A 23,173-nucleotide genomic window follows, 5' to 3' on the forward strand; every position below is an offset into this window, starting at 1 on the left:
CCGATACACGCCAAGGGATTAACAGCGATGCCACTGAGAACCAGGACCCGGGAAGCAAACAGTGTCCTTTTTTATTTTATATCCCTTTCTACCATTTGATTTTTTTTTTTTACCTGTATATATTTCTCCTGTAACTAAGTAAAAAGTCTACTCCTAATTTCACTCCTGCTCACAGAAACACACATATACCAAAAAATGTACAGAGAACAGCGTTTATCAAGAGACAGCCAGTGGGTACTCCTGTTGGAAAAGAGAGCAGATGGGATTTACCTGGGGTGGGGTGCAGGACCCTTTAAGAAGACTCACTAATAAGACCGGAGGGGACCCGGAGCTCATGAGCGGATCAATTGTCCAAAGCCTTACCAAGTTTCTCGCTCAGAGAGTGCCAGGTCTGAGTGATGCGAATTACGGGAGAAATGTGAAATTCTGGCCTCTGGTTCTGACTGATAGTGGCCAGTCTCCTGCACCCCCTGCTTCAAATCCTTCATCTGCAAAAAGGAGCATTCTACTTCTCCACCCAGACATTATGAGGACAGATGATTAAAGCAGCATCCCCAGAGTTGTTCCCCCATCTCCCGTCAGATTTGGTACTGCATAAATAAAAGATGGAGTTCTCGTTACTAATCGTTTTGGTGCTTTTAGAAGTGTTTTTTAAATAAGTGTCTAGTCCAATTTGGGCATTTCAGAGTTTGGGGAATCCTGGGTTGCTGGGGTTTCTTTCTAATTTTGAAAAAATTCCCTTCCCAGGATAGTTTCTCCTTTCATCAACATGGTCACCAGGGGAAAAACAAAGCAAATCTCTTTTCTATTTTTCCTTGTTTTTCTAACAGACAAACTACTCTGAAAAAGATGGTTACGGTTTTTTTCAGAAATTATAACGTACACAGCCACAGCCAATTCTTGCAATGCTTCCCCCACTGAGTTACTTGCAACTCATGCCAAATTTCCTGGAAGGAAAACAAATTTGAATCTTATAAGAAAACAATAAAACATGTATCCCCCACACCTCACCACAATGATGGCAGCAAATGACATCAGATATCACCCGCCAATACCCTCACTCAGTTACAACCACATGGGACCAAGGGAATTGTGGTTTTTGAATAACTTTGAAAACCAACAAAAAGGCATTCTCTTCCCATCTCTGCTGCTGTGTTAAAGTGATTTGAGACAGACTGTCACCTTATGAATAAGCTCACAATGGCTTGGTTTACATTCTTTTTCATTATATTTCTTTTTTTCTGGATGGAATAACAATGTGGAGAAGTCTGAATATTTGGCTCACAAGCTACCCATAAATATTTCAGTCACAAGTTTCGGACCAATTCCTCCCACTCTCTCCCCACTCTGACCCAGCTTCATTAAAGACATTTTGGCTTATTTGGTGATGTTTAATCACTCTCTAATTCAACCTTTGTTTATCAAAACCCCAATATTGTTCAGTTCAAGAAATTAAGCGTCCCTTTTTGCTCTGTTTCCCTCTCTGAATCTAAATGGTAAAACCATGCCTTGCCATTGCCAAGACTCTAAAATCACTCTGTACACCAATCCTTGCAAGAAAGAAAAAGCAAAAATTTTCTGCTCTACCTTTCTCAAACAAGGTAGGAATTAAGAACCAGTACATTTTCTAAGCATCTGACGTAACTCACACTCAAATCAGCTGTGCTAAGCTGAAGCAAGGGTTGTTTTCAGTAGAACTCCATGGAACACACTCAGGGACCCGCTATTGAAACCAAGGTTTCCATCTGCATCATTTACAAGGAAACATTAGTGAAAATTCATTGATAAATTCATGAACTTTACAAAAGGATCCCTTTCACTATTTCTGTGGGCCCCTCATCCCCTCTCCCCATTGTATGTTGTTTTGCTTCCAAAGGCCTCACCTGTGACTCTCTTTCAGATGCCAGCGTGAGGGCTGCTGGGGCCGCTCTGCCCATTGGCACAGACTGCCAGGGTTCCTGAGCATTTATTTCCCTCCTCCCTCCAGGGCAGCCTGTAGCCAGGGTCAGACCCTGAGGTGTAATTTACATTCCAGATCCCACTGTTCCTTAAGGCAGAAGCTGGAATTTTGCCTGAAATCACACCCTAACTTGGCTTCAGCCCTTCCCAGTCCACCTTCCTCATTTCCCTGTCTGCGTCTCCTGGGGGCACATCCTCAGTATCCCCACACACCCTCAGCACCTGCTTCAGACGTACCCTGCCGAGGACATCATCTACTCTCCTCTCCCCTTACCCCGATTTTAATTCTTCCTGTTCCTCTACACTCCTCATTCCAGACTAATCACTGCAGTTCGTGACACCTGCTTTGGGTCTCAAAGTGCTGTTAGGACACATCTCGTGGTTAAGCGGTCAAAGACAACTTGATAAATTATCTCTGGTCATCATGTTTAAGTTCCAATGACACACTCCTAGGCACCACACAGCTGGGCTGAACAGTCTTGGTGCCAACATATGCAGTGGGAGACAAGACCTGTTTCCATGGGCAGAAGGATTTACCCCGTCAGATACCTGCTTAGAACAAGCAGGATTCTAGTTACTCTTCTTCTTTGGCAAAGGTTTGAATCAAATAACAGAGAAGAGCCATTTCCCGCTATTCTGCCTATGAATTAGAAAGCCCTGCCTTGTTGGGAGTGGGTCATTTGTGAGAGGTGGATTCCCTCCTTGTTCTCAGTGTTTGGCTGAGCCTACATCACTGATGGCCACTTCTCTGCCTTGACTTCTACCTGCAAGAACTGAACTTGGCTGATGCAATGGGACAGGCAGGCTACAGCTCAGGCAGGAGGTGCTGGGGATCATGAGGGCTTACTTTGGAAAGGGTGCTGTCTTAGAAACAACTAGTTATTGCATTGTATAGTTGGAAGGATTCACTCCACTGTGGTTCCTCCTTTCTGCACCATCTCCCACAGCCCCATGTCACTCCAGGTTTGCTCAAAAACTACAAAAGAAGCATAGCTATTTTCTCCCCTCAGGGTAAGCTCCTTCGGAGAAAAACAGGTATGCTTTTTCGCTGCATTTCCATACAACCTGATGCACAGTTGTCTCTCAATAAATACTGGTTGGTTTGTCTGTGTTTCACCTAATCTGGTCATTATTTATAGGGTGGACAAGTGATTTACCATCCAATCCTGGATACTTCTGAGCATGAAATAGGGAGCTGTTGATAATTATGTGAAGACAAAAGGCATCAACTAAGACTGGGCCAGGGAAACTGTGGCAATGCTCATCCTTACAGTTACAATCCTCCACACAGGGCTTCAGACTGAGCAACACCACACTGGAGTCCATCCATGCCCTGGAGCATGGAAGGACCAGGGGTTCAGACTCGGAACCATAGGAGAGCATATAATGGCGGTTTTCCATTGTTGTCCCTTGCTCAGTGTATCTGAGCTCTGAATCTCATCCAAGGGCTTTAAAGGCATATCTTTTTTTATAGCTATTTGCAGTAGGGCAGGGCTGAAAATGACAACAGTCAAACCTGGGTGGTTCCAGACAACCTAACTCAAAGGCAGCCTTGCCCTCCTGAGAACCATGCATTGGGAGTGTCCACACTGCCCACCATCTTAGACAGGGGACCCGAGACCCCAGGTCCACCCAACGTCTCTGCCTGCCAGGTCCAGGTGACACCCTGTCCGGAGACATACTCACGATTTTCACAGTGCTGCCCAGTGTAGCCTGCCAGGCAGGCACACTTGTAAGCTCCAGCTTTGTCAAGGACACACGTGCCATCGTGGAAACAAGGAGACGAAGAACACGCTGTAAGAGAAAAGTTCCTTCAGTGCCACAGTGCAATGAGTTGACTGCTTCATACCTGGCATCATGCCAGAGTTTTTACCATCTATTAAAATACCTTGCTATTTTTTACTCCTCTTACTAAATTTAGGCTACCGTTAATTGGAAATGCATCAAACAGGTACTCATCAAATGTCAAACAGTGCTGATGTTATTTGACATTCTTGAAGCTTCCAGATGCTGCTCAAAAACACCTATAGTCTGAAGAGCATAAGGCAGAGGCAAATGGGCACCATACTGATAAAAGCACAATTGTAGCGCCTCCAGCAGAGAGAGGCATTCTTGGGTCAGTTGAGAGCTCATCTTTTTCAAGAAAGATCAGCGTCCTCAACACTGGGTAAAAGAAACTGGAAAATGGGCTTCATGATACTGTTGAGAGAGTTGCCACCAATTTCCAAGCCTACATTCTGTGAGCATCAGTCCCTTGCGATTCGTCCCTTGAAATGTGTTCAACTAAAAAAGATTTCTGAGCTCAAATACACTGGGGAAGCACTGCAGAGTTAAATGGCAATTAACCATTTTTCTTTACTGCAGAACTCAGAACTTTTGATGCTCTAATATGCATTGTGATTTTCTGAGCCTCTCTCAAGCTTATTTGACCACAGAAACCACATTTTACAGAGCATCTCAGAGACTATTTTCTACAGAAAACACTTTGGGGAACACTGGTCTACGTACCATCCACCACCCCGACAGCCATTCACCCCAAAGGAGAAACACAGCACTTGGTTCAATTTGACAAATCTGAATCTGGAGAGCTTGCTCTGTGTGAAGTGCTGGAGAGAGACGAAGATGGCCAAGGCATCCTGCTTAACCACATCAAAACTTTTTGAAGACAGGGAGAAAAAAAATAATATATATATATATATATGACAACTATAACCTGAGGCATGGCACAGTTAAGTGTCAGAAAAGAAGAGAAGTTCACAGTCCATTGAAGCAAGCAAGAGAAAGGTGTAGCCGAGCAGGAGGAATCTGAGAGGAGCCCCTCAGATGTGCAGGCATGGGGGAGACGCTGCCCGCATGCAGACAAATGTGGGGGGGCGGGACAGGAAGTGGCACTGTCTAACTATCTGGTGATAGCGGTATAAGAGTGGAAAAGCACTTTAAAGCCAAACGCCAGAGAGCGGAGGATTTTAGAATTGGGGGAATAATTAAAGGCTGTCAGAAGGGTGCTGTGATCAGAATCCTATTTCCTTTTTAATTACCCCCAAAGTGAACAGTTTACACATCCTCTAACTCTGTATTAATTATTAGGGAAAGGATGGTGAGAAGCCGTCCTTCCTCACCAGTAGACATACTATATTTTTTTCCTGAGACAAAAATGTACCCACTCTTGAGACCTCCGATACAGAGCGAGGCATCAGAAAAAGGCATGGCAAGAACAAGCCTGCAGCCTGAGCCTCCATCCCTCTGCTGCCACGTTCCTCTGTCCGGGAACTTCTCTTCTCCCCTTCTCCGATGGCTCCTTCTTCTCAGCCTCTTGCCCTTTCCCCACCACACCTCCCGCTGCATCATGCACAGGAAAGGCAAATGGTCACAGCACCACCCTCTCACGCCTCCCAGCGCCTGCCTGGCACTTAGAGCAAAATCAAAATTCCTCCCACGCTTGGCATGACGGGTTTTCTGACTTTCTTTCTACCTCATCTCGTGACGCTTCCCTGCCTCTCTCTGCTCCGGTCACCCTGGTTTTCTTTTCACTGAACGTGCAAAAGTCTTTGCCACATAAGAACCTTTGCAAGTGTAGTTTCCTCTGCCTAGAAATGCGTTATTCCATTTTATTGCCCTCTCTCTCTCTGCAGCCCAGTCCTTTCCTGTTCCTTAGGTTTCAGCTTAAATGCCACCTCCTCAGAGCAGCCTTCCCTGGACACCCCACCTAAGTAGAGCCTTCTCCATTATTCTCCAACTCAAGTGGACCTTATTTTATTTCTTTACAATTCTTATTGTAACTTGCAACAACTTTATTTATCTATGTATTTGTTTGTGTCTCCTAGCCTCTCAGCTCTATGGAGACAAGTACTTTATCTGTTCTATCGATTCCTGTTTCTCCAGCATTCCAGCACAATGTCTGACACATAATGAAGGATGGGGGAAAAATACTGAATAAATGAATGAATTGAAGAAAACCAATTGTTTTATTTGACTTGGGGATCTGGGCACACATGGGGGTATGGCCTGGAGTCCGTCCCTACCTCCCTCTGCGGGAAACGCTCTTGGGGAGGGGCAGTGCCTTCCCTGCCTCTCAAAGGCAGGGCAGGAAACTTCCTGCTATTATAGCTGGGGACTCAGCAGTAGCCTTTAGTCTGCTAATTCAAGCTCCTGAGCATTATTCTAAAGCAATCAGTTACTGCGGCCTCAGTCTGTGCCAAAGACCATGCTAAAGTGCTTGAGACATTGTCACTTTTAAGCCTCATCGTTAACTTGGCATTATCCTCTGGACCTTAGAGATAAGGGTGCTGAAAATAAAAGAATCTACTTCTTACATCGTCATCAAGTGCAAAGCCAAGATTGGAAGCCAGTTTGGCTAACAGACCTTTCTGGCTGTCTGCCATCTCATCTATAAAATGGAGATAGTACCTATTGCAGGGGTGCATGAGGTCCATGTGGCCAGCCCTTTACAGTCACTGAAATTATATAGTCCCTAATAATCCTGAGAGATGGTATAAATACCATTTTACAGATGAGAAAACTGAGGTTTAAAGAGACAGTGCCCAGGTGGCAGAGCCAACATTCATGCCAATTCTGCCTCACTCCAAAACATGGCTGAATACTGTTTCCAAGGCATGGCCGAGGGCTTTTTGGAAACAGAACATTCTCAAGGGGAGGTTGAAGAGCACATTTCAGAGGGTGAAGAGAGCTTCCCGGCCCTCCCTTCATAGGGTCACACACTGTCTAAGCTGCCCCTGCCGTTCCCTCCCAGGCTCCCCTGGAGCAAGCCTCTCGCCAAATGCTGTAAATACCCACAGCTTTACTCTGCAGGAGACCCTGCTCAGGCTAAGCCACAGCACAGCACAGCACAGCACAGCACAGCACAGCACAGCAGCCAAACCACAGCCCTCCGCCTGCTCCAGGCCGTGCACGGCTCACAGGCCACGTCATCAGAGAAAGGCACGCGGACTCCTGGGGGCAGGTTCTGGGAGCTCCTGTAGGGAGTATTTGGGGTGGAGAAGGGAGCAGGCAGGAGGGTTGGGGGTGTCTGCTGGCCTCACTGAATGGATGGGGCCTAAAGAGTGATCCCACTGCCACCCACCTTCTTTCCTGAGACTTTTGTATCACACCTTACATAAGGAGGCCTGCATGGTCAACATGACATTCCACTTTCTTTTTTTTTTTTTTTCATTTGGCATTCGGAAAATAGAACTCTGAGCCTGTGTTTAGTTTGTAAAATCTGATGCAATCTCATTTCAGAACAATGAGAGCTGGAGTGGCCTTAGAATTGAACACTTTGTTGATTTTGGTCAAATCCTACTTCCTAATTTCAGGGCAGGAGTTCAAATCATGTTTAGAGTTACTCCTAAAGCAAATGGTATATACCATTGTATTTAAGGCTTTTAATACCTATTTTACATAAGGCAAAATGGAGGCTAAGGGCACACCTGGGGTGTGCAGCTATGGAGTGCTTTTTATATACCAGACACTCTTTATCTGTTCTATCTCATTTAATTCTCAGAGTCTCCATAATGGTGGAGGATATATTATTATTCCCTTATCACTGATTAAGAAATTGTGGCCCAGAGAGTAGAAGGATTTACTCAAGGTCACACAGCTTGATCTGCCAGGGAGCCAAAGTCAGTGTTGTTAACCACGAGAGTCGAACTGCTGGTATCCCAATTCCTGGTTCTATCTCAAATAGCTTGTGACCCTGGGTAGATTACCCAACTTCTCTGTGCTTCAGCCACTTTATCTGTGAAAGGGGGATAAAATTCTCACTTCTGGTTTTGCACGAACCTTGTTGAAACACACCTTGCCAATCTTTCTCTTCTCAATGTTTAGGTTACTTTTGAGGACTTGGAATAGCAGAGTCTGAGCAGAGAGAAAGGGAGGTACCCAGAGTAGAGATATTTGCCTGGAGCACAGCCACAAAATGCTACAGTTGTCTCCATGGCCTTTACCTGTGATCTCTTCAAAAATGGCATGGAAGCCATCAAAGTTCTTGGAGCCATCAGAATGGAAGAGGACGTGGAGAGCGGGGCCCGTGCTCCGGATGGGAGTTGGCCGCTCGTTGCCACAGAAACGCTTGATGATCTGGCTGTCAATGTTGTCCCCATCACGGACCTCAACGTAGTCGTACTGGCACATGTAGTCAAACTCCAGGCTCAACATGACCAACCTGCGGGTGGAGCGGGTGACAGAAGGAGACAGGTGGGTCCTGGGCAGTCCTGAGGCCCCTGAGCATATTCAAGGACCAATGATGGAGCCATTGGTCTAATCTGACAGGAAAATGGTCCTGGGAGATTGGAGATGAGATGGATTTCTTTGACCGGAGAAGTAAGACCTTTCTGAGGACATGATATTTGGACAGAACTTTAAATGGTGAAATGGAGCCAACCACGTGAAGGTCAGAAGGCAGAGCATGGGTGAATGCGAGTGCAAAGGCCCCGAGGCAGTAATGGTCTCAGCACATCTGAGGAACTGAAAGGAGGTCATGGAAGCTGTGGGGTGATGAGTGAGGGGGAAAGCGGTGTAAGACAAGGTCAGCAAGGACACCAGGAGTCCAGTCCTGCATGGTGAGGAATTCAGATTTTATTCCAAACCCAAAAAAGAAGCCCTTGCAAGGTTTCAACAGGAAAATAATTATTTGTGATTTTGAAGGATCACTGCCACTACTCTGAGGAGAGTGCAGAACTAGAAAGAGTGAGAACAGGGAAGCCAGTTGAGAGGCCAAGACAGAATCCAGGTGGGAGATGTGGCAATGTGAAGGAGAGTGATGGTGCTGGAGATGGAGATGTGGGGATGGTCTTGGGGTTATTTTAAAGGCTAAGAAAAAAGGTGGGTTTTGTGAAGGCCTGGATGTGGGGGATGATGAAAAGGGACTGCTCAGCTTTGGGCCTCAGCATTGTGCACATGCTCCAGAGTGCTTCCATCATCTTTCTCCCTGGCCAGGAGGTCCTGGTTTAATGAGCTGGAAAGAAATTTACAAATTTTCCAGCCTTTCTGGGGCAGAGATGACAGACCTTCTCAAATCCTCTACCATTTTTGGTTTTTGTTTTTTTTTTTTGCATCCTAGATATTGGAGAAGCTCTATCAGAGACTCTGATGGGACCACTTGGCCTGGTCCCTGAGCTGCTGAAATATTCACATGAATTATTTAACACTTATCCTTGTTACATCTGGCAGAACTGGCCTCGAGGCAATTAAGTGGGTTAGTGTGGTTCTTCACTTGCTGCTTGAACTAGCTTCTCCTGGGAAAGCCAATTAATGAGCCTCCACTCTCAACCTCTAGACCTCAGGGTACAGGGAGACCAGCTACCATAAGCCTGTTTTGGTGAGGAGGATTGGGGAGTTCTGTTTTGCAATGGATCCTTCCAATGTGTGGTACCCTGTTGCCCTTTCTAGAGGACAGAGTGACATTTAAGGGGCCAGCTGGCATGTAGTAACTTCTGGGTGCATTGCTTCACCCAAAAAATATTTACTGAAAGCTTCTGTTCTGCAGGCTTTTAGATGTCCATCACCGCTACCCTCCCCACTGGTTAGAAAAGGTAAGAGCTAAGTAGACAAAGTTCCTAGAAATCTCAGGGGCAAGTGAACCACTCCGCTTCCCTGGGGAGGAAAAAGAGAGAAGTTTGCTAGGAAAGAAGAGATACATTGGAGGCAGGAAGTATTTCTGTCAATGCTGTTCATGCAATAAGTATTTATTGAGCACCTATGGTGTACCATGCACTTTTCCAAGCACTAGGAGGCAGCAATGAACAGTTCTCATTAAACAGCACTCTCTTGTGTATTTATCAATATTTACCGTGGAGCAGGTCTATACTTCGGATTTTGGCATAAATTAAATATTTGCTGAGTACTCCAAATCTCTATAAGAAGAAATGGCTCCTCTTCCACAGAGAGAATTAATTTATTTGTTGTAGGAGTGGTTGCTGTTTTCTGAGAGCAACAATTAAGAGATGACAATCATAAACCACAATCTAGAGTGTAAATTCCTTGAAGGTTAGACATGCACCTTTTATTTCTTCACATCCTTTCCACAGAACCCTGCATAGTACTGGGTAAATGTGTTAACTATTGGTGAACGAGCAGATTTCTCTTAGTATTTTGCTTTGTTGGTTGAAGCAAAAACATTTGAATCTCATAGTTCTAGGGTAGGAATGCAAGTATTTAATTTGCAGTAATTATGATTATGGCTTAAACCACTGAGCCATTCAGAAGCAAAGAAAAAGACTCCAGTACACTTCTTCTGCTTTTAAAAACCAACCCTTGGGTGGGCAACGGTGGCTCTGTGGTAGAGTTTTCACCTGCATTACCAGAGACCCAGGTTCAATTCCCGATGCCTGCTCATGAAAAAAAAAAAAAACACACCAATTCTTGGGTGTTAGCCTTGGCCTCTTGGATCAAGGGTCCGCAGTCCCATAACTATTTCCTTCAAAGCTCAGATTCCTTAATTCTGACTTCAGCCCTTTACCTTAGTTGGATGATGAATCCAGGTTTGGCATGAATGGTCCATTCACAGTGAGCATTTAGAGGGTAGCTCTCCAACAAAATCTGACCCTTGGGGGCCCAGAGAACTTGGCCACATCCTGAAGAGAGAATATAAGATCAAGATACAGAGATTGGGGTCAATAGGAAAGATATAGGAGAAGTTCTCCAAGAGTCTTTGAGTTCCTCCCATACCCTGGAGGACAGGAATGAAGAAGAAAAAGGGAGATAGAAATTAATATTTATCAAATAACCTGGCAATGTGTTAGTCAATTTGCACAGATTAATTCATTTAATCCACCCACCACCTTAGAAGAGAAGTTTTCCAGCTGGAAAACATAATCAGAGAGTGAAATAATGTCTCCTGCTATGTTAAAAATTGAATTGTGTTCTCCAAAGATACATGTTGAGGGGTGCACAGGTGGTTCAGTGGTAGAATGCTCGCTTTTCATGCAGGAGACCTGGGTTCGATTCCCAGACCAAATAATAATAATAATTATATATATATATATATTTATATTTATACATATATATATATTTATACATATATATATATAAGTCCTAATCCCCAGTACCACAGAATATAACCTTATTTGTAAGTAGGGTTGCTATAGATGGAATGAGGCAAGTTAAAATGAAGTCATGCCGGAGTAGAGGGGCCCTTAATCCAATATGACAGGTGTTCTTATAAGGGGAAGAAATGTGGACAGACAGATATAGAGGTGAATGCCATGTGACAATGGAGGCTGAGAATGCCACAGATGCCAGCAAACCACCACCAGAAGCCGGAAGAGAGGCTCTTACAGTGTCTTCACTATAGAACACAAATGAAGCGTTTTCCTGCAGATACCTCGAGCTTGGACCCCTAGCCTCCAAAATAATGAGACAATAAATTTCTGCTGTTCTAAGCCATCCACCCTGTAGAGCTTTGTTATGAAAGCTCTGGCAAACTAAGACAAGCTGTTAAGTGGCAAAATGGATTTAAACTCAACTGTGCGTAAATATAATTCCAAATCACTTCGCCACCTGCCTTTCCAAGCCTGCCCTTGGTGGCCTTCAAAGGCTCAAAAAGTAGACCCTCCCACAGCTCTACTCCAGGGGCAGGATGGCCTTTGTCTGGAGTCTAAATCTGCATGAGTTTCTTTGGTCTGTGCTCCCTGCACATGCTCTATCCCCCAAATAGAGCCACAAAAGAAACTCTCTGCTGCCTCCAATATCTAGCTAGAAATGTGGTGTTAATTTCTTCTATGAACAATTAAGTAATAAATGCCTCCTTATTACATGACACTGATGTAAAAGGAATTGAAAGGTCCTGAAAGGGAGAGGGTATCTTCAACTCTCTGGACTGGATTGCGGTTTTCAAATTTTTCCTAGCCTCTTTGTTTCAAATAAACTCCTGTGGAGACCACCAGTAAAAAGACATGGATCAAAGAGGGGCTCCTAGTTGAAGTAGAAGCAGGGCCCAAAGACCTGTCCTTTGTCCCCCGAGTTTCCTCCAAGGGATCCTTAAGATGCTGAAACCCTGGAACAGATGGTCTATAAATTAGATCATACTTTCTGGTATTAAGATAAGCACAGGTTTGTTAGATGCACCCTGATTTTACAAGACGGTTTGGAGAAAATATCTTAAAATGATTTTGTAGGGAAAAAAATTATTCTGATCATGCAAATAAATAGGTATTATACCAGGTACTGGCAAACTATAATCCATGGGCCAAATGCAGTCTACTGCTGTAGAAATAAAGTTTTATTGGAACATAGACCGACCCATTCATTTACATATTTTCTATGTCTGCATAGGCATTTCTGCAGCATTGTTAAGTAATTAGGATAAAGACCTTGTGGCTTGCAAATACATGAAATATTTCCTATCTAGTCTTTTATAGAAAAAGTTTGCCAACCCCTGTTTTACTGAGAAATCCAGTTTGACATTGTAAACTCTAGATATGCAATATAGTCAATTAACTTTGAAAAAAGTGTCAAATCCCTTCCCCCACCATGCACACACACACACATGCACACGCACAGTATCAAATCCCTTCACTAAAAAGAAAACTACAGTATCAATGGGCACTGCTCCAATGCAGAATCATGGTAGTAATTAAGGTCTACAATTAGGGAAAGCACCCAAATTCTACTTTCAACAAGTTGTGAGGTCTCAGACTTGTTTTTTTTTTTTAGGTTGTATGATTCATCCCTTCACCATGAATTTTAATGCTGTTGCCCCACTGCATATTCATGGGAAGCATCACTCAGTATTTTCCATCTGGGGAGCTCCTCCAGCCCCAGTTTCCATCATCTCTCTCTGCAATCCTGTTCTCCTCCCTGGCCTCCTTGAATCCATCCTTGTCCCTTGTTCTAGTTTGCTAGCTGCCAGAATGCAACATAATAAAAGGGGATTTATTTCATTAGTTATTCAGAGGAAAGGCAGTTAACTTTCAACCAAAGTTCTTTCTTACACAGGAACGCACAGGGTGATCTCTGCTGGTCTTCTCTCCAGGCCTCAGGGTTCCAACAACTTTCCCCAGGGTGATTCCTTTCTGCATCTCCTAAAGGCCTGGGCTGAGCTGTGAGTGCTGAGATGAGGTATGCTGAGCTGTTTGGGCTGTGCTACATTGAGCTCACTCATTTAAGCACCACCCAATTAAATCAAGCATCATTTACTGCAGCAGGCACGCCTCCTAGCCAACTGCAGATGTAATGAGCAACAGATGAGGTTCACACACCATTGGCTCAGGTCCACAGCAACAGAACTAGGTGCCTTCACCTGGCCAAGTTGACAACTGAATCTAACTACCACATCCACTAACATTCTCCTGTCCACACAGCACCCACAGCCACCGTCTAAACAAATAAATTAGATTAAATTACTCCTTTGATTCAAGCCCTCCAAGGATTCCAACCTGCACACGAGTCCTATCCCCTTCACAGCCCCACCTCCCCTGCAGATTGATCTTCCTGAGCTTGGATCACTCGCCCGCTTGTTTATGCTGCTCCAACCTCACTGGCCTTCTTGCTGTTCCCAACTCCAAACCTTGCTTTTGCTCTTCTCTTGACTTAGAAAGTTCATCTCCCTCTGTGTCTTCACAAGCCTGGCTCCTCCTTCAGGAATTAAGCTCAACCACCACTTCTGCACAGACAGCCTTCCTCGTCCACCCAGCTAAGATATGCCCTCACATTTCTACACTCATTGACATCACTCGGTTATATTTTTAAATATCATTTGAAATTCTCTGACTCACTTGTTTCCATTCTTTGCCAGAGCTGGAAACTTATCTAGCTTTCCAGCTTGTACACCTAGAATGATATCGGGCATATAACATGTGCTCAATAAATACGCGTTGAACAAATGAATGAATGATGCTATTATTATAGGTCAGACACTAGGCTAAAAGCTTTACAAATTTTATTTCATTTAGTCTTCACAAGAAACCTAGGAGAACCACATTCATCTCTCCATTGCCCTAAGGTGGGGAGAAGTTAAATGACCTCCGCAAGGTCAGACAACTAGGCAGTGAGAAAGCTTTGTAAAGCCATAGCTAAGAAGTGGGACTCTGGAGTCTGCCTGCCCTCTGTTTGAGACTCAGCTTTATCCTCACTTGCCGTGCAGCATTGGGTAAGCTATTTCTTCTCTCAGAACTCAGTATATGGAGCTAACGGGAAATAAAGTAACACCCACGTCTTATGATACTACAAGACTTAAATAAGGTTATGCATGGAAAGACATAAGCAGAAAAGGCAGTTAATGTTAGAGGTTATTTATTATTCAGTGTCAGAACAGGAATTTGAACTTAGAGCTGACTACTACCAATGCTGGGTCTTGGCCGGTATATTAAACTGCCTTAGGAGCTTCCTGATCCAGCTTTCTCCTAAAGCAGCAGGATTTTTCCACCCCAAAAGAGATATATTTAATCTCTGAGCTCCCACCACCACCACCTCCACCTTTTCTTGAAGCACAACTTCCTTTTTCGTGCACACCGCACACTCCTCGTCCTCCATCTGCCCATCTGATGCAGGGCCACGGGAGTGATCCGCAGGGAGTGTGAGACAAAAAAAGAAAAGTCTTCCTGCAGCCTCCGCCCCTCAGGGGCTGGCAGCTTCCCACCCAGCAAAGTGTTAAATCCTGGCTTCCCCGGCAAACCTCCTGTTGGGGACCCTGTTAGAAGAACCAGCAGATAAGAGCTGCCAGGCTGCTTCCATCTTCTCCCCTTCCTCTGGAAAAAAGTCCAGACAGCAGTGTCCCTGGGCCCCTCTCCAAGCCCCTGGGGGTGCTCACCCCCATTCAGCACTCCTTGGAAGGGCTGTCAGACCTCTGGCTATCTCCAGGGCCTCGGACTTAGGGCTTAGGGTCTCCATCCTCCCGTCCTCCCCCAGACACCCTCCTGGGCATGAGTGTTGCTAGAACACTCGCTGCTGCAGGTCCAAGGGCTGTCCTTCAGAAGGAGCCAGGATTCCAGAGCATAGGCAAGGCCTGGAATCTTCATATTTCTGCTCCCTCCGACGGCGTGTTGGATTGAACTGTGCACCCATTGGTACGTGTTCTTGGTCAATGGCCGCATTCTGGTGGCTGTGGACCCGGAGTGAGTGAGAGTCTTCATGATCTTCCTTCACTTAAGGTGTGGCACGACTGAATCCGACTGGGTTTAATGTGATGACTGGAATCCTTTATAAGCAGAGTGAGAGTCAGATGGAGAGAGAAGCCATGGGAGCAGCCAGGAGCTGGGAGTTAACAGAACCAGGGGAGAAAGGAGAAGCCATCGGCGCGTACACTAACACATGACCGAAAAGCCAGCCGGCCAGGAGATACCAACCCCCAGAGGAAGAAAACCTTCTCCTCTCTGAAGCATGAGCCAATTAATTCCTGCTTTTAAGTCAACCCATCCTATGGTATTTGTTTTAGCCAAATACCCACAATGGGGGAAAACTTCCAACCAACCAGAGACAAAGAGACCACTTCTTGGAAATGTGCTTCCTCTTAGAGGCAAAGAGGAAGAGGAGGAGAGAGCCCCACCATCCCTCCCAACCTCAGAGATGTCTTCAGGCCCTTTCACTCCTGCCTCTACTCAGGGAGCTGGTGGGCCTGGGTGCAGGGGCAGATGAACCCCACCTCTCTGTCCAGGGCAAAACAGTGAACACAGCTGAGTGTCCCTGCCAAGGAAATGTGGCCAACCAAGCAGGTGGTCCAGAGACTGAAAGGCCAAAGCAGGCCAAGGACCTGGTAGACTGCTTGGATTCCCTAACAATGGCTTGCTGCAGGGGGAAAAGGGGTGTGTGTGTGTGTGTGTGTGTGTGTGTAAGGAACAGGATCTGCCTGGGTTTTCACATCCTGGATTCACCTCCCACCTGTCTGCCCTTCCCAACTGCTACAGGCCAAAACAGGAGGGAGAACTGGATAGACCCTGTTTCTAGAAAGCTGAAAGAAAGTCCTCATTTCTAAACTAAGAACGCTGGAAGGTTCCCAACAAAAATGAACACCTCCAGGATTCAGACAATTTATTCTGATTTCCAGCAAGGGGGTGGGGAGGGGGTGGGAGGAGAAAGACACAACATACTTCTGAGAAGTGGTTGGTTCATTTTTTTTTTTAGTTTTTGTCTTTTAATCTTTTCTCTTAGAAAGAAAAAGAGGACTGAAAAAGCCTTCAGACAGAGAGAGGCATTTGCATTTTCTTTCCTCCCTCAAAGATCATTAAAGAGGTGGGGCTGTGCAGTGGTTAAGGGTGATCCTGGGACGCTAACTGGGTCTGAATTAGTTCAGCCATTTACTATCTGGGTAATCCTGGGCAAGGTCACTAGATTTTTGTGCCTTGAATTCCTCTTTTGCAAGTGAGAATAATAGTAGCACCTACCACCATGTTTTATTTCCTTGTTTGTTTGCTTGTTTTTGAAGATTAAATAAGATATTATATGTAAAGCACTTAGCACCACTTACCTAAAAATTGCTCAGTAAGTGCCAACTAATATTGTTGTATTTCTTGAGCCTTGTCTGAATCTGAGACTATCTTTGCCATAAAAATATCAGGGAAGTTCAGTCTGAGACACGGCTTCCAGAGGCTCTAGCGCTCATCTCTAATCTCACTGGCTAGAACCCTAAACTCAGCAGGTCCAGCAGCCCAGAAAGACATGACACAGCAAAGGCCTGGATGAGACGCAGGAAATGTGCCATGCACCCGTCCTGGAGGCTGAAGGAGGCTCACACCTAAACAAAGCTTGGTTCATCCCGGCCTGGCCTGCTTGGTATGCCTTTCACACCAGTCCTCAGACAGGCATTCAGAGTGAGGAACACAAATGCTTTGCACACCAAGGGGCAGTTTCATTTGGCAGAGATGGGCTCTGGGACCTGACTTCTGAATTTGCATCTTGGCCCTGCTACTTACAAGCTTTAGGACAGCAGGAAAGTTACTTAATCCCTTTGTGCCTCAGTTTCCTCACCGATAAAATGGCTATAATGAGGATTAAGAAGTCGTCACATGAAAGTACTTAGAACAATGCCTGGTTCATAATAAGTGCTCAGTGTTGCTCTCATCAGAGACTCAGACCTGCATCAGAGATCCAGGAGGGACTCAACAGGTCACCCTGTGGTTTGGCTTATGACCCTGATCGACCTGATACTTTAAAATGATTGCTTATTTAATTGTTTGCCTCTCCCATGACACACTTCTGTAAAAACAAGGGACCTTGTCTTTTTTATACCTTTAAATGCATTGAATAGGTGCTCATTTAATTAATTGAATGAATGGCTATACTAAATAATGAATTCAAACATATCCCTGCCTAAAAAAACTTTTTTTAAAGATCACAGACACACACACACACACACCTGTGCACATTTGGTACAGTCTGTGAAGAGACTGTACCAAATCAGTCTCTTCAGTTCATTCAGTTGAAACAGTTGTCCCACATGTCTGTGCATGTGTATCAAAACTGTATCAAAGAATACAGGGATAGTGATCACTTTGCTGTGGAAAGTCTCTGCTCCTCTAAATTGTCAGGGTCTTCACACACACACACACACACACACACATACACACACATTGTTTTCATTTGCTAATGCTGCCTGGGCTGGTTTAAAGCTAATTATGTACCCCAGAAAAGCCATGTCCTTTAGTCCTCATTTAATATTGCTGGGTGGAATGTTTTTTATTGTTTCCATGGAGATGTGTCTCCACCCATTAAGGTGGGGCTGCTTACCGGAGCCCTTTAAGAGGGAACCATTTTGGAAAAAGCTTTAGAGCTGTAACAGCCACACAGCCAGATATCTCAGGAGGTGCAGAAAGAGAAGACCCCTGGGGAATCCTTACGAAATGAGAAGGCAGGAGAGAAATTTAGCATATGTCACATATGCCTTTCCAGCTGACAGAGGTGTTCTGGACCCATCAGCCTTTCTCAAATCAAGGTATCTTTCCCTGGATGCCTTAGTTTAGACATTTTCATGGCCTTAGAACTGTAAACTTGCAACTTAATAAATTCCCTTTTTAAATGGCATTCCATTTCTGGTATATTACATTCCAGCAGCTTACACAATAAAACACTGCAGGAATGCAATATACCAGAAATGGATTGGATTTACAAAGGTAATTTATTACAGATTTACATTTCAAAGACCATGAAAATATTCAAATTAAGGCATCAACAAAAGGATACCTCATTCAAGAAAGGCCGATCCTGTCCGGGGTTTCTCTGTCACAGGGAAGGTACATGGCAATGCCTGCTGGCCCTTCTCTCCTGGGTTGGTTTCCAAAATGGTCCTCTCAATCCTGTGGGTCCTTTTGACCTCTCCTGGGATGTTTTCCATCTTTAAGTGTCTATGGGTCCTCTCTTAGCTTCTCCAGGGCAAACTCTGGATTTCACCTCTTAGCTTATCATCTCCTGGAGCATTTTCTGTCTCTAAGCACCTTTCACTTGGTTTCATCTCTAAGCTCTCAGAATTAGCTCTGAGCTCTTTCTATGTTTTCTATCTTTACTTTCTTCATAACAGGATGCAGTAAAAGGATTAAGACATACTTGAATGGGTGAGGTCACATTCCCACGGAAACCACCTAATCAAAAGGTCCCAACCAACAATAGGTCTGCCCAACAAGACTGGATTGAAAGGACATGGTTTGTTCAGTGGTAGAATGCCCACCTTCCATGCAGGAGAGCTAGGTTCCATTCCCGGACAATGCACCAGCACCCTCCAAAAAAGACAAAATACATGGCTTTTCTGGGGTACACAACAGTTTCAAACCAGCACACAAACACACATACACCGCACATTAGAAAGTCCTGCTAATCCAACTCAAAAGACAGTGTCTGGCAAGTAAAGCATATGGAATAAAGATGAATAATAGGGGGAACAAATGTTAAAATAAATTTAGAGTGAAATGCTGATGATCAGTGAGGCGGAGGGGTGGGGGTATGGTATGTATGAATTTTTTTCTGTTCTCCTTTTATTTCTTTTTCTGAATAGATGCAAATGTTCCAAGAAATGATCATGATGATGAATATGCAACTATGTGATGATATTGTGAATTACTGATTATATATGTAGAACAGAATGATCAAAAGTCAGGAATGTTTGCATCTGTTTGGTGTTTCTTGGTATTTAAAAAAATTTTTTTTAAAAAAGACAGTGTCTGGGCTAGAGTAGCACAAAGCATTCAGACTGCTGAATGCTTTAAATCTTTTTCTTTTTCCTCTGTGCTTTAGTTTGGTTGACTTTTACTAACTTGTCTTTAAGTTTCCGGATCCTTCCTTCTTCTTGTGATCAAGCTGATGCTACTCTCCCCCACAGAATTTTTTACTTCGGTAACTGTATTTTTTCATTACTGGGATTTCCATTGGGTTCCTTAAAAAAAAAAACAACAACCAGTTTCCAGTTCTCTGCTGAAATTCCTCCTTTCTTCACTCATTATAGCTCTCTTTCCTGTAGATCCTATAATATATTTATTTAAGGGTTTTGCTTCTGCAATTCCAATATTTGACTCTTCCACAGTCTTTCTGTTTGTTTTCTACTGATTTTCTTTTGACTGCAGGTCACATTCTCCTGCTCTTTCACAGCAGGGATTATACATTTTTTTCCTTTGGATGGGAATGTTCTTTCCTCTATTAGGCAGGTAGGATGGGGGACTGATCCAATCAGGAGTTAATTTGTCTGGAATAGGACTGAGGCTATAATCCCTCTAAGAGGGCCTTGAAATTCAAGCACCAGGAACCTATGGAGATATCTCCCTGCCTCCCAACTTCCTGCATCTCCATAGCTGTAAGACTGTGAAACTGGAAGCCTGTGAGACTTCAAAACTTTGGGATCACACATTTTGGAAGCTACAAGACTATAATATCCCAAGATCTGCCTGCCAGCCTCACTTCCAGCAAAATCTCATTTAAGAGAATTACTTGGCAGAGAGGATCGTCTTTTCTTTGAGGACTCCTGCAGATTTAAGATCAATATGCCAGTCTATTAAAGGCCAGGTCATCCTCCTTACCTGGCAAGCCCACCCCCTCACCTGTCCTACCACCTACCTTAGGAGCTGGCCCCAGGTATGAAAGCATCCTGGACCCCTTATTCACCCAGGAAGAACTCATCCCTCTGGAGTTTAATTCTCTTAGATTTTGTGTTTAAGACTATTGGATGGTTTTAAAGAAAACTATAGTTATTTTTGGTATACCTTAGTGATTTCTCATTGTTTCAGCAGGAGGGAGGGGCTTTCACATCCTAACCAGAAGCTGAGCTCTGACGGATGAGTTCTTTGGCAAAATAAAATCCTTTAAAAGGTTCAAACAGTAATTCCCTGGAGAGAAAGAGCTGCAGCACATAAAATATAAAATGCTATTTACCACACAATACTTGTTCTGAGAAGTCTACTTCTTCATACTTTGTGTATATTTCCTTGTCCCTCTAGTAATTCCATTTTATTATTTTCCCTAACTGACCCTATATTGATTTCCTTCCCAGAAAACAAGAAGAAGAGCTCATTTCATGGCTCTGGTTCAGTAGTAATAAGCGTAGCAGCCATTTATTGAGGACTTATTATTTACAAGACTCTACATTAAGGGCTTTGTAAATATTTCGTCACTTAACCTTCACAAAAACCCTCTGAGAGGCCACTACAATCATGCCCATTTTGGAAATGAGGAAACTAAAGCTCACAAAGTTGTAGAAGTTGCCGAGATCAAATCCAGTTCCCACTGGTTGCAAGCCCAGGCTGTTAACCACCATGTGATGCTGCCCCATTTGGACCCAATCGGGCATTATTCTTTTCTTGGAAGTGTCAGGACACAAAAGGCAGGAGCAGGATGAGCCAGTTTTCAGTGAGTTCACTCCAGGTGACTCCATGACTGCCCAGGAGGACAGCTCCATAGGTCAATAACACAGCTTTGTGACACTTTTCTTTCTTTGCTCTCTCTCTCAAATTTTCTTTTGCCCATTTAATTTTTATCATTCCTGGTGATGGCTCAGGAATCAGCCTGCACAAACTGTCCTCCTCTCTAATATTCTAGCTCCACAAAATTTTACGGGTATAGCTTATGGCCTGTTCCTCTATTTCCCTGCTTCTATCCGTAATATGACTAAGAAGATAAAATATTTTAAAAGCCTCCTCATTAATACTGTCTCATTTGGGTTACTTTCACAACCTTTTTAGATCCCCCTAGGCCCTTCAGAGATGAAAGGGTGGGGTCACTCTAATGCTGACCAAAGATTTGGCATCGTGGGTCACAATCCAGCCCTGTCAGTGCCCATTTCTTTTGATGGTTAAGGAACCTCTGAGGGCCAAGTTAAATAAACTCCACTGCGGAGGTTAGCAGTGAAGGTCAGCAGAGGGATTCTGCATAAAAACTCAAATTTCCAATTCAAGAAGCTTTGGAAGGAAGCCTCGGTTTTGAGTTTAGATATCAGGGTCTCTCGCAACCAGCACGCACGTCCATTCCTAAACACCTTTCCCTATGAAAAAGAATCAAGATTACTTTGAAAAATAGCTGGTTCTAGGGTAAGGACATAGAAAGACAAAGTGAATGTGAAACATTCTGGGAGTCCCCAAAGCAAGGAAGTGGTCAAAGAATGATGGAGTAGAGCCAGCTTGAAATATCTCCATTGGTGAAATCTAAAACAGTTTGACCATCAAAAAGAAAATGAATATAATTGTAGTTATTTGAGTTGAATAGACCCCAGAAAAGATCATGTTCTTAAAGCTAATCCATTTCTGTGGGTGCAGAACCATTGTGGGTGGGACCTTTTGATTAGGTTATTCCAGTGGAAGCATGCTCCAGGTGAGTCTTAATCCTGTTACTGGTGACCTTTATAAAGAATGAGAAACAGAAACACAGAGAAGACGGAGATAAAAAGACACAGAAGTTGAGAGAGGACACAGAGGCAGAGAAAGAAAACCACATATGGAGAAGCCAGAAGCTGAAAGGAAAAAAACCCAAGAGAGAAGGGAGAGACCAGCTGTTTTAGTTTGGTAAAGCTGCCAGAATGCAAAAACCAGAAATGGGGTGGCTTTTATAAGGGGGATGGGTTGAGGAGGTTCTGGTGTCAACTTGGCCAAGTGATGATGCCCAGTTGTCCGGTCAGGCAAGCACTGCCCTGACCATTGCTGCAAGGATATTTTGTGGCTGGCAGATAAACCAGGAGGCTGGCATATTAAATCCCTAGTGAGCTGACCGCAGCTGTGGCTGACTCCAACTGCGATCAACTAAAGCATGTCTCCCACCAATGAGTTAATCCAATCAGTTGGAGTCTTTTAAGGAAGGAGAGAGACTTTTTCACTGCTACTCCAGCCAGTGAGCCTCTCCTGTGGAGTTCCTCCAGACCCTTCAGTGGAGCTACCAGCTTCACAAACTGCCCTGCAGATTTTGGACTCTTCCATTCCCATGGTTGCATGAGACGCCTTTATAAATCTCATATTTACAGATATCTCCGTTGGCGTTGTTTCTCTAGAAAACCCTAATACAGGGGACTTATTAAGTTACAACTTTGCAGTTCTAAGTCCATAAAAATGTCCAAACTAAGGCGTCTCAAGAAAGATATCTTGACTCAAGAAAGGCTGATTACTGTTACGTGGGAAGGCACATAGCTGGCGACTGCTGGTCCCCTGGCTTCTGGTTTCACATAGCTTCCTCAGGGACATTTTCTTTCTGCATCTCCAAATATCTCTGTCTGTGTTGGCGCTCAGCTTTTTCCAAAACGGTTCCCTCTTAAAGGGCTCCAGTAAGTGGACTAAGACCTCCCTTGAATGTGTGGAGACACATCTACATGGAAACCACCTAATCAAAAGTTCCCACCCACAAATGGCTGGGTCACACCTCCATGGAAACAACTTAATCAAAAAGATCCTACCCAAACAATAAGTCTGCCCCACAAGATTGGACTAGAAAAAGAACATGGCTTTTCTGGGGTACACAACAGCCTCAAACCAGAGCACCAGCCGATCGGCCATATGCTTTGTCATGTGGCAGAGGAGCTGAGGATTGCTGGCAGCCTGTCTTCAGAGTATAGGTATCGTCTTGATGAGACCTTAATTTGGGCATTTTCACAGCCTGACAACTATAAGCTTGTAAGTTAATAAATCCTCATCGCAAAAGCCAACGAATTTCTGATATATTTCATTTCAGCAACTTTAGCAAACTAAAACCACAATGGATTATGAAATATGGACAAAATGAATTTTATATAGACAAAATAAAACTCCTAAGTCCATAGTACAGAGAATGAGAAAGAAAAAACTTTCTTTCTCATTGATGAAGAAAGTGATAATTGGTAAATCTAGAT

The 23,173-nt window shown here is 44.1% G+C and overlaps 1 protein-coding gene across 4 annotated transcripts in view; it reads right to left on the reverse strand.

Annotated features, from left to right (window-relative positions):
• The window catches only part of PAMR1 (peptidase domain containing associated with muscle regeneration 1), a 197,865-nt gene that overhangs the window by 22,813 nt on the left and 151,879 nt on the right, over window positions 1-23,173 (reverse strand). For all 4 annotated transcript variants that reach the window (XM_077114417.1, XM_077114416.1, XM_077114415.1 and 1 more), the window contains exons 4-6: window positions 10,415-10,529; window positions 7,902-8,119; window positions 3,646-3,753 (exon numbers count right to left, since the gene is read on the reverse strand). In XM_077114417.1, coding sequence (XP_076970532.1) covers window positions 3,646-3,753; window positions 7,902-8,119; window positions 10,415-10,529 — 441 coding nt within the window. The remainder of the gene's footprint in view (window positions 1-3,645; window positions 3,754-7,901; window positions 8,120-10,414; window positions 10,530-23,173) is intronic.

This window comes from Tamandua tetradactyla, chromosome 8 (assembly GCF_023851605.1).
Source record: "Tamandua tetradactyla isolate mTamTet1 chromosome 8, mTamTet1.pri, whole genome shotgun sequence".
Taxonomy (NCBI): Eukaryota; Metazoa; Chordata; class Mammalia; order Pilosa; family Myrmecophagidae; genus Tamandua; species Tamandua tetradactyla.